At 37.8% G+C, this 12326-nt stretch overlaps 1 protein-coding gene across 2 annotated transcripts in view; it reads left to right on the top strand.

Annotated features, from left to right (window-relative positions):
- Positions 1–12326, top strand: part of NPAS3 (neuronal PAS domain protein 3) — a 623184-nt gene that overhangs the window by 593469 nt on the left and 17389 nt on the right. For both annotated transcript variants that reach the window (XM_074868268.1, XM_074868269.1), the window contains exon 8: positions 2979–3085. In XM_074868268.1, coding sequence (XP_074724369.1) covers positions 2979–3085 — 107 coding nt within the window. The remainder of the gene's footprint in view (positions 1–2978; positions 3086–12326) is intronic.

The following is a 12326-nucleotide window of genomic DNA, read 5'->3' on the forward strand; positions in this document are numbered from 1 at the left end:
ATCAGTCTGTGTATTTTCAGTGTCAACTGTTAGTTATTGGAGACCATCTGGAGAGAGCCTATAGCCCAGTTTAGTGTGGACTCCTATAGCCATACCTGCTAATATATGCCCAAAGGGAAATAACCCTGTGAATATGGTGTTTTCCAAATGGAAGAGATTTGGCCGGTTGGCCATGACAGTGATTGCCAATAGTTTCTTCAGATATGCAGAAACAGTCTTGTGTAGAGAGCCTCAAGCCTATAATGTGTGTACAATTTGGTCCTAATTCAGCAAAGAGCTGTGCCATATACCTACTTTTAAATTTCAGTCATGTTAACAGTCTTGTAAGTCAGTGGAACCACAGATCTGCTCAAATGTAAGCCTGTGCTTGTTTTACAGGATCAGGTCTATGTATTCAGCAGAACCAAGTTCCTATCCATCAACCTGTTGCTTCATTTTGTCAAAGGGCTTGGGACCCACAAGATCTGTCTCCTAACTAGTGCTCTAAGATATGCTATAATATTTATTTCTTTTCTCTGTGCAAGTTACTTGTTTTCTATCTTTGGTACCTTTGATATAAGCATGAGTGTCCTATTTGATGTAATTTCTTTTGCTTCTGGTTTTGGTGTCATTGCTTGCCAGTGATCGCTTACATCTGGACATTCTTTCTGTTTCTTCTTCCACATTTTTCATCAGAAAAAATCCTATGTCCTTCATATGTATATTTGAAACAGCTTTTTCTTAATGTTACAGAATCATAGAATCATTTAGGTTGGAAAAGACCTTTAAGATCATCAAGTCCAACAGTAAAGCTACACTGCCAAGTCTACCACTAAACCATGTCCTTAAGTGCCACATCTACACATCTTTTAAATACCTCCAGGGATGGTGAATCAGCCACTTCCCTGGGCAGTTGTTCCAATGCTTAACAACCCTTTTGGTGAAGAAATTTTTCCTAATATCCCATCTAAACCTCCCCTGGAGCAACCTTAAACAAGGGATTGTGAATCTGCTTCCACAGTTGCCTTGCTGTGTTAATTTTTATTTGTGGAGACTTTACACAAACACACTGCTGCAGAGAAACAAAACACAGCTCAGTCAAATTTACCAGAGGGGGAAGCACAATGATCATCTTCCATATTAGCCGCATGAGCTGCAGCACTCACAGCCTGGGTACATCACAGGGCAGTGGCCTGCGTGGAGATTGCCCCTTTCTACTAGGCTACGCAGGGTGGGTTTTATTCTCCCTGATCTTGAAACAGAGCCACCTCTTAACAGAAACCACACAGTTCTTGGGCCAGAGAAGAGACAGCAAAGTGTGCCAGTGAGGAGAATGTAGACATGGCGGGGAGGAGGGACAAGCTCTGGTTCCTGCTCCATGAGCTGTTTATACACTTAGTTTAGTATAAAAAGATAATATACAGTCCAGGGGACAGGAACTTTCCAATCTCAGACTCCCTTCCTTCTGGTGAGTTTTCTTATCATCGGGCAGAGTGATAAGAAACCTTACCAGGTCCTTTGTTTCCCAGCCCAAAATTCACTGTTCCACCAAAGTGGAACTCAGCAGGAGGGATAGGGAGTCCCACTGCCACCATTCCAGACTTGTCTTTATCCTGATGAATTGTGTCCTCTCTGAGAAGGTAGGAGAGGTGCTTTTCAACTGTGGTTTGTGATAAACTTTAGATGGTTATCCCCAGACGGGTATCCCATATTGGTTAAGTGCTACTAGGCAGTTGTTTGAAAGTGCACTTTCTTCAACATGCTCTGTCATGAAAGTGGGAGACAGCTGTTGTGTTTTGTGCTAAACTGACAATTTTTACCAGCAAATTTGAGTCCATCTGCTTCACCTGCAATGTTTTTCATGTTTCTTTGGGGTGGTTTTTTAAATCGGGACAAACCACCAATGCTGCTCAGACACCTGGACAAACACAGCTCTGCTAGTCAGTGCCTCAGTGGCTATGTTCTCCCACTCTGTCTGCTGGGAACCCCTCAGACCTACATAGTTCAGTTTCTGGTTTAGCCTCCCCACTGGCCTCCCCCAGGATCACACTCCAGTTGTTTCAGCGATCTGGTTATATCAAGATGTTTGGTGTTTCTTACAACTCCCTTAAATGGATGGCAATTATATCTTACAGTTGCAAAGTAGGCTTAACCTCAATTGTTGCAGCATATTTCAAACCCTAAAAAATTATTCTATTTTTAGAAAACAGACTTACTTTTAAATGCTTGTGTGAGCAAGGCATTTTCCAACTGTTTTGTTATTTTCTGTCCTGTATTTAAGGACATTGACATCTTGACACTCCATGACAGAAGTTTACACACGCACACAGACATGAGCACGCACACACACACACAAAGGTCTGCAGAATAGATTTTAAAGTTTCTATGTGCAATAAACAACAAAGTCCCAGTTGAAAGGGCCCAGAGTGAAAGCTGAGCTCCCAAATGAATTAGACTAAAAAAGATAACACCCTGAGGCATCTGTATGTCTCAGCATTTAAATTATATCCCTTGAAATATCAGTTTGGACTTGGTGCCAAGAAATGGTTGAAGAGCTTTTTCATGAATATACCCAATAGAAGACCAATCTGTTGAAATGAAATGTGTCTCTAATCATTTGGTATAAACATAACATGTTTTTACTTTATTATGTAACCTTGAATCATCTTGGTCTTTTAATGAGGATTTTGGATTGTTGCTAATGCTTTACAATTTAATGGAATTATATTGTCTTGCTGTTATGCTACAGGGAGAATATGCACTAGAATTTAACTTTCCACTTATTTAAATTGAAAAAACGATTTCAAGGTTTCTTTAAAAAATGTTTTCTTTCTTTTTTTCTTTTCCTTTAAGGCTCTGTTTTGTTTGTATAGATATTCCACTCAAATTACTATAGTGGTGAAAAAACTTTCTTAGCACATTCCACTTTCTGAGTCATTTGACAGTTCTTGTATTCTTTTCCTTCTTGAATTATAGGCTGTATTTTTTTTCCTTTTTAGGATTAGTGATTATATGGATCTGACCCCTGTAGATATCGTAGGAAAGAGATGTTACCACTTCATTCATGCTGAAGATGTGGAAGGCATCAGACATAGTCACTTAGACTGTAAGTACTTCAATTTTTGTAAAATTATCTGGTACAACACTTGGTTGTTCCTGAACTATTATTTATATTCCACAACTGGGGTCTTCATCTTGCACCTGCTTTTTTTGTCACAGGGTTTCATAGAGGGTGGCTCAAATATAACTTTTTGTATGATTTATTTTCAAGTCTTTTTATAGACATATAAGATTGCTCACATATGTGGAAATAAAAAAAATATATTTGTATTACCAGAGTTTCCAGCAGCTGTTCATTTACACGTGCTGTGCATTATTTTACTCCTTCAAAGAGGTATCGCTTAGGTGAGAAACTCCCTCCCTAGCACAGAAAATGAACTCCTCTCTTTGTTTTTTATTTCTGAGTCATAATGTGGAGGTCAAAAACTGCAGCATATTTGAGATTTCACCAAGTTTTTCAATACAGAACTAATCTACAGCTCTACCAGTGTTTTAACCTCCCCGTGTATTAACATCTAAATGGCCCCCATCCCTATAGCATCCAAGTCCCTGTTATTTGCACACAGGTAGTATCTGATCAGGATAAGGGTAACAGAAGTACAAAAATGTTACAAGAGCCAAATCTTACCAGAGAGCATGTGCATATGTCTGTGTATGGGGGAAGGGAGGTTCAGCTTGATTCCTTGTAATTAAACTCTTTGTATTCCTCTTATTAAAAGCCATAGGGCCTAATTCTTTTCTTGTTGAGATCTGTTGACTTCAGTGATGGTGCTCCTGATTTACCCTGGTGCGAAAAGAGACTTAGGCCCATAATCTCTAATTTATCTGTGCCTGCAGTGAAGCCAGATAATTCTTTGGAAGTTTCAGTGACTGACTGCGTTTATGATTGACTTGTGTGTTTTTCTTAATGTAAAAGACTATCTGCAAACTGCCTCTTAAATTCAGAGTCCCAGATTTGAATAAGTCTGCTTCCCCTGTACCACATTCTCCTAGCATTTCTTAATAAAAGGGTAGCAACCCAAATACAGCCACATTTAATCAACTTTTACAAAACCATATGACTACAGTAGAAGGCAGTATAAATTTTCAGTCTGAAAGTACCTTGCTTGATCTGCAGGGGAAGATAGGAGGATAACTGCAACTGGAAAGGAGGAGAACAGGGACAGATTCTATGGTAATATAAGGCAGCCAACAGCAATATCAAGCTCTGGAAAGCTTTCGAATAGTCCCTGAAGTTTCTGGAAGTTAAGGTGCATTTGACATAAGAAGGTCAGGTTAGATACATTTCTGGGGAAAAAAATAAAATCAAATATCCAAAGTGATAAACAAAGTAATTTTGCATCATTTACATTTTGAGTATTTAATATCCAGGAGTATATGTCAGTTGCTCAGAAAAGAAGGAACAAATTCAGAAACTTGCTTGGTGCTCTCGAAACTGGAAGTCAAAAATGACAAGTTGCACTTCCACTGCACTATCTGACCGAGGAAATAAAAGATATTTATGACTCAGACTTAACATACCACCTGGCAGAGATGAACATCCCATTTGAAAAAGACCTTAATCTTCTGAATGACCACTTCTCTCTGAAATAGAATATGCTTTATGAAACATTCATCTTCAGAAAACTTAGAGACCAATGCAGACAGTGTGAGTGCAGTGTGGTCCAGTTTATAAGCACTGGACTAGGACTCAGGACACCCTGAAGACAGGAACGACTTCTAGAAAGCTGCCTTACCTTACAGTGTTCCTGCTCTCACTGTATGTCCAGTTTAGCTGATTGGATTGCAAGCTTTATAAGCACAGAGACTTTCTCCCATTATCAGCATCCAGCACAGTGGGGTTCCAAACTTGGCTGTGTTAATAGCATAATTATTATTCTTGCTCAACTATTTTTTATTGCATAGATGAGGTTGGTTACATCTTTTATGTATAGTTGTTCTCTCAGCTTATAGGAATAAGATGTTGATAGAATCATTCAGGTCAGAAGGGACTGTGGGACATCATCTAGTTGTCATGCTCAAAACAGGATCTACACTGATTCAAAGCAAATTGTTTAGTACTTCGTCTAGTTGATCTTGAAAACCTTCAAGGTCAGACTTTCCACAACTTCTCTGAGTGGCCTCTTCCAATTATCCTTAATAAGGGCTTAATTATCCTCATAATGATTTCTTTTCCTCTATCCAGTTGGAATTTCCCTGGTTTGATTGTGCAGCTGATGGCTCCATCTTTGCAGTAACCTCCTTGCAGGTATGCTGTTAGGTCCCCCTTCAGGCTGAACAAGCCTGGTCCCAGAGCCTTTCCTCAAAGGACAAGTACTCCAGCCCCTGACCATCTTGACAGACCTCTGCTAAGCTCACTGAAGTTCGTCAATATATTTCCTGTCCTGGGAGCCTAAAATTAGGTTCCAGATGCAATCTAAAGAGTGATGAGTGAAGGGGAATAATGACTTTCTGTGGTCTACGGGCTATACGCTTTTTTGTACAGCCCATAGAGCACACTGCTGATTCATGCTTAGCATGCCGTACACCAGGACCCCCTGGTCTTTTTCCGCAAAGCAACAACTCAGCCAGTCAGTCCTCAGCCTGAACCATTGCAGGGAACCGATCCATGCCAGGTACAGGACTTTGCATTTGTCTTTTCATGTTGTTCAAACTTATGCTCTGGATGAAAGATCTTCAAGTTTAAATTAGACTTGGGAATAGCTCAGGAAGTATACCTGCCCATTAGAAGTCCTGCAGAAGTTCAAGTGGTTCATAACTTTGCCCAGAGAGACACTCGACTTTTCTAGCATTTGGAAAAAAACTTTGTAGAAAAAACCAAGAGGAAGAAATTGCAAAACCCCAAAACACTTCATAGCAACTTGTCCATCCTAGAAAACCAAGTTCAAGCCAAACTAGAAAGAGAGAATCCTCCTGGTTTAGTTAAAATAAAATTAGAGATAAAATTCAGGAACTTTCAGACACTGTCTGTAGAAGGTAAAACCCAGCAGAACTGCATTTCACCAAAATAGACAATGCAGGAGATTTGCCAGTACAACATGGGAAATAATTGCTTGAGATTACAATGAAAAAAAAAAGCAGTATTATGCAATATTTTGAAGAGGAGCTGGAAGCTAAAGTAATGGTTAGAAAGTCCTATTGAAAAGTAGAAGCAGGACTTGAGAAAGCAGTAAACTGAAAAGGTTGTATTTGATGGAGGACTGCAGAATGCAGCTAAAAATCTTGATTGATTTTTACAGGAGAAAAAATAATTTTTAAAGATTAAAACAGTAAGAATCCCAAATTGTAATGGTAGATCTAAGGGTAAAAAGAAACACAGATAAAACTGGTACTCTGCCTATTCACTAACAACATATCAAAAAAATAATGGAAAAAGTAAGACCAGTACATCCTGCCTTCTCATCCAGGTTATTCAAAGGCATCAAAGAGGAAAACAAGCAAAGAAAATGTTGCACAAAATCACACAGAAAAAATCAAGAGGGCTGTTGATGGCTTCAGATCATAGCAGCCTATTAGACACTTTGAAAAACAGGCCTTGTTAACACTTTCTCAAATAAAAGAAGACAAAAGCAGTTTCAGGATGTGACCGTAACAAGTATAATGGTGAAGAAGGTCTGCAGGACTGTAGCAGTGACAACAGTCTTTTGTAAGGGAACTGCTGCCCTAATGAATGGTCAGTTACAGTCAATGGAAAAGCTTTCATTGGCTTCAATGGACATGAGGATTATGCCCTGAAAAAGCAAATTTATATGGACTAAAATTCTGACCCCAGTGAAGTCAATAGCAGAAATTTCTTTAGGTGCAGTGGAGTCAAGATTTCTACTTAGATTTATGTTAGTTATAGCTTGATGCCCTTATGGATTAATAAAACAACATTCATACTCTAACTCCTCACATATCTGCATTTATTCCAACCCAACAATATGTGATGATCCCACAAGTTATTAAAACATCATTTTTTTTCAAACAGAAATAAAAAGGTTAGGGATATTGTTTCTATCTTGTTTCATTCAGACTTTCAATGATCATGCTTTTTCACAAATCTCCCAGCCAGTTGTTTAGTGTGACAATTCTACCTTATCAATCTGTTTTCCATTTTATAATGCTTCATGATTTCAGAAGTTTGGGAAACTTATCATTTGTTTGTCTTCACTGTGTTTGTTGAATGAATTGCTGGTGGAATCCTGACAGATATCACTCACCATAAATCAAGTCTCTCTCACAGAGATTATAGTTAAAATGTTCTCTAGTCTAATAGCCTGTACACCATCCAGCATCATGGTTCAGCTGTTAGCTCAGCTGACCCAGAGCAACTGGCTAACCTGCAACAACTTGTGTTTGAATCTGAGCCCTCAAAAAATGCAGGTCCCTAATCCTAGCTCTGTGTAACAGAGCTCTTCATTAGGATATGTTGCATTAAAGAGTTGAAGATGAATGCTTTACGTTTCATAGTTATGCATCTAGATCTAACACCCTAGAAAGACCCCTTGTGCCCTCAGTTCTACTTTACTGCTTGTAAGAATGGGGAAGGTGATCAGATCCTCTCTTTTCACTTACCTCTGCATAGAAACATTGCAGGGCTAAACTGCATGTCAAGCATGTAGGGCAGTTCATACACTTTCACCAAGCCACGAGTAGTGTGGGTAGAACTGCTCTTGTTCCAATAACAAGAAAATATCACTGATCTTAAAGCTAGCAGGATACATTATAGGTCAAATCAATATCAGAAATGAAGCAGATTAATAAAATTACTATTGTATCAGGTCTTAGCACTGTCTGTAGAGCTCAGCAAGGGCAACTGACGCTGCTCTCTGGAGTACGATTCTGTGCATATGTGCTTCCCGTTGGTTGACACTGTTGTCATACAGAGGTCTATAACATCCCTTTTTGATTTAAGAAGTACATTTCTTGCTAAGAACAAATGGATGTCATATGCTGTAGGAATATATGTCTTCCATTTAATTGAACAAAATTAATGATCTTCATTGAACATCAAGTACTTGATGTTACTGTTCAATGCAGGTCATTAAGAAGGCAGCAAGGAAGGATAAAAGTCAAGACCTCTGAAGGCAACCATGAATATACTTGTGGACAAATACAGGACAACGTACTGCCATTTGAAAATTAATATATTGCTCGAAAGAACACTGTCACAAGTATATATTGGTATATAATACGTGCTTTTTCATTTTGGAATCCTAATTGAGGTCTAAATTCAGGAACCTGACACTGACAAAAAAAGATACGTGTTGTCCTCAGCTATTGCTTAGAAAATATCATCCTGTTTCTTCAGGATTTGATTTACAGCTATAAGAAATACAATTCCTCAGGAACAGTGAACCAGGGCAGTTCATTTCCCATAAAGCAAAGGTCTCTGATGAGTGTGTTTGGTAGCACTCCCTCTGATCTACTTTATCTGGTTTCCAGTGGTTAGAATAATCCAGTCTTTCTGAAAATAAACTATTCCACATTCACCTTTTTCATGGCTCCCCTATTTTTCAAGGGATATTACCCCCTCAGTCTGCTTTTAAATCAGCTATATATTCATGATTTCTTTTATGTATGTTCAATAAAAAAATTCTGTTGCCATACAAAATATTGCTTAGTGGCTTAGCCTACCAGCTGTAGTTGAACTAACCCTTTTAACTTATGCACATCAGTTATAATTTTTTATTCTCTTAATAACCTCAAACACATGAAAAACAAATAGAATGAGTTGATAATTTCTAACAGTAAAATACACTTCACATATTTTGCTATCATGCTGTGGAATAACTCTGCAATGTCAAGTAGCACACAATTAGTAAAACTGTAGGGGGAAAAAAAGAAGTGTTTTGATCCTGAGGAATTTTTATCCTAATCAGATCGAAATTTCAATGCTCTTGTAGTGCTTAATATCTTCAATCACCAAAAAAATCAAACTGATTCCAATGTCAGGTTTTGCATTCTGGGACTGAAATAAAATGCTAAAATATACAAATGAATCTCATGTTTGTACAAGTTTATTATCATCACTAAAAAGCAAGATTGATTCTAAATTAGGCTGATAGAATGTCTGGTGTTTAGCTAATTCTTAAACCAAGCCCGCCTGGCATCATGATGACAGTCTAGTGTATCTTGTTTTCAAAGTATTGCAGAAGTGTTGGTCTGACCACCTGCACAATCTTCCTTTCTGTCCGTACTATGGGCCAGCAAAGATTTCTGCATTGGAGACCGGCATCTTTATGTCCTTTTAACTGGAGATACTGGTGATAGAGCAAGCTGAGGGAACAGGAGATAAGAAACTAGAAAAAACAGAAGCATATAAAGAAGACATTTTTTTGGATTCATATGAGGAAAAAAGAGAGCATGGACTTTGGTTTTAGCCCATGCCTGATGTTTTGTTTTTCAGTCCTAATGAATCTTAAGAGATACGCACCTAACCAAGAGTGTGTACGTTTTGTGTCTTTTAGCCATGCTCTGAAGTCCTACAGATGTTGTGTTTGCTCCTGCAAATGCTTCTTTGCATTGTGAGATGCTGGTCTGTCTAGTTTAATTTCTTTGTTTGCTCTCTGACCAAAGCTGGTTACTTTAGAAGAAGCGGGAAAACACTCTGCAATATGCGGAAAACACTCTGCGGTATGCAATTATGTATGCCTTACACCCTTGTTTTCTCCATAATACACTATTAACTCATGGTTGGTTTATTCCTTGGAAGATGAGAACCTGTACCACTGCTTACATTTTTGTTTGTGGAGGATGGCTGCTACTATTGTAATATTTGGTATTCTAATTATCCATATAAATATTCAGATATCATTTTAAATCCTGATAAGTTTCTAATCTTTGTGATATTTTATGGTTAAGTTTTTCACATGCAAATTGTGTGCTATTGGACAAATGTTTTCTGCATATAAAGTATATAAGAGAGTTTACCAGAAGCAGCAGATCTTTTGGATAGTAAACGAACTAGAAAACTCTACAAAGCTAAACCTTTAAGCTATTTAAACCATTAGCTGCTGGACCTAACTGCAGAGTTTTGCCTTCTGTAGCTTAGCAATATACAGTTGTTTTGCAATATGCCTCAGATAGTTTGCATTAATAACCCTTTAACTTGTTATTTCATCTTCAAATTAAATCTAATGCAATACTGATTAGTACATACCTATTTCCATTTGTAGGCTCTCCATTGTAAGTCTTCCATAGCTCATACACAGTCACTTGAAATTTGCACCTAAACTCTTCTACTATTTTTACATTAAAAATGTATGTAGTACCAGCTGTATAAGTACAGCTACTTCATTAAGGGTCTGTAGAGCTCTGACTTCTGCTGGGAACCTCTGGTTTCCCAGTCACTTCCTTAATAGTTTTCTTTATTTTTTAAAAAGTCTGTTTGTGCTCAAAATTTTGAATGATGAAGATAAAGATGAATTTATACTTTGATATTTTTCTTGTGATAGAATGAAGAAGCATGTGATAAATTGCAAAGCCATAGGAATAAAAGGTTTTACTGTGCACCTCCAGCAGCTTTACCTCACTTTGTCCGCTAAACTACTTCTGTGGTGACTTTTACCACATAATGTAAATGTATGCTATTTTAAAAAATAAGGGGAAAAGTACTTCTGCCACATGTCTTTTTACGTTCATTGCTGAGGTTCGCTCCAAGGTTACTGAGACCAGAAGTATTCAACACCTTGTAGTCTAAATCAGAAACAGTGTTGCTCAATTGAAAATCAACAGACAGATTAGGGGGTTGGTTTGTAGTTTACTAGTCTTTGAAGTACTCCATTCTAAAATGTCACTATGTAAACATATGAAGAAACTGTTGCAGATCTTTCCAGAGTTCTAGAAACACATTAGTGCTACTGTTATTTGACTCTTTTTATTTTTCACAGGTCTGGACAGTTGACCTTGTGTCTATGAAGGAGACGGTTTTCAAAGCTGGAAAGATATGAAAATAGTATCAGTATAATGTGTAGCATATGTCAGATATGTGACTGTGTGGCGATAGGTCTTATTAGCACTCATTTGAAAGAACCTGCATAATCACTTGTGGCTTTGCCATCCGTGAGTGATGTGGTCAGTGGTGGATCAATGTTGGTTCTGATATCTGATAACATAAAGTGAGTGGACCGGTGTCCAGGACTTTGGATCAGTGGGCTTTTGGGAATGCCCTGCCAAACATTTGATGTCCACAGATTGCTAGGTATTGGTTCTGAGATCATAAGATGCTTACTTATTCAGAAGTTCTTTCATTTTTATTTTACAAGGCATTTTTTTTTTTTTGTTAGTGCTAAGCTATCATTTTAAGGCTTGTGGAGAAAGGTGGAAAGTTTTGGGTTGTTTCCTTTTCTTTTCTTTTTACAAGTCATCTGATATAAAGGGACAATATGCTTTAAAAGTGTCTAATGTAGTTTACTGCCAAATGTGAGACAGTGATGAATCTTTGTGGTAGTTAGAAGGGTGTTTGAACATTCAGTTGTGCCATGCCACCATGACACTGTGCTGTGGGTCCCTTTCCTCTAGAGATTAGGCTGAGAAAACTACACATTTCACTCAGCCTAAGTACTCAAACAGGGACTCATATCCCAGAAATGAAAGCACGTTTAAAGGGATCTTGTCCCTTGAAACAAACCATCGTTAACCTATGAAATTCAAAAAAAAAAAAAAAATTAATTTTTCTGCCAATCTGCTTCTGTGAAACTTCTATCTCTTTTCCTATTTGTTGGTGATACAGTTGTATATAGTCTGCTGATACGTTTGGCATGGAAAGGGTTATGTTCTAAAGTCGTTAATCTTACATAGGTTGTCATATGATGGACATTAATATTTGTGGAGAGATGGGGGACAGATTTAAGTTTCTTGAGCAAGCAGGGCCAAATTTCTCCTCTGATGTTGCGTTTTACTAGCTGAGGGCAAAATTTGGATCTGGGATTTCATTTTCCCCTCTAGTTTGCACAGAGAGAGTTCATTAATGATAATGGAAGTTCTGTCTGAAGTTGGTGTTCAAAGCAGGCTTGGGTTTCTAAATGACCATTTCAATATTAGCAAAAGGAAATGACTTTATGGCAGGATTGAAGTTTTAAAAGTCATGGGGAGACAGACAAATCATGAGGGAAAAGAAAAGTTAAGAAAGAGAAGAAAACCTAGAGAATCCTAGGTAGACAAATCTAGTGTTCATTTTTCAATCCAGTTTATCATTAAATAAACTTATTTAGTTAGTTTATTTACATCATTTTTATCTATAGAAACAGCAGAGAAGTTTTCTGATATGCATGCTATAAGCTTCCATGGAAAAGTGCATCTAG

This window comes from Strix uralensis, chromosome 4, assembly GCF_047716275.1.
Source record: "Strix uralensis isolate ZFMK-TIS-50842 chromosome 4, bStrUra1, whole genome shotgun sequence".
Lineage (NCBI taxonomy): Eukaryota > Metazoa > Chordata > Aves > Strigiformes > Strigidae > Strix > Strix uralensis.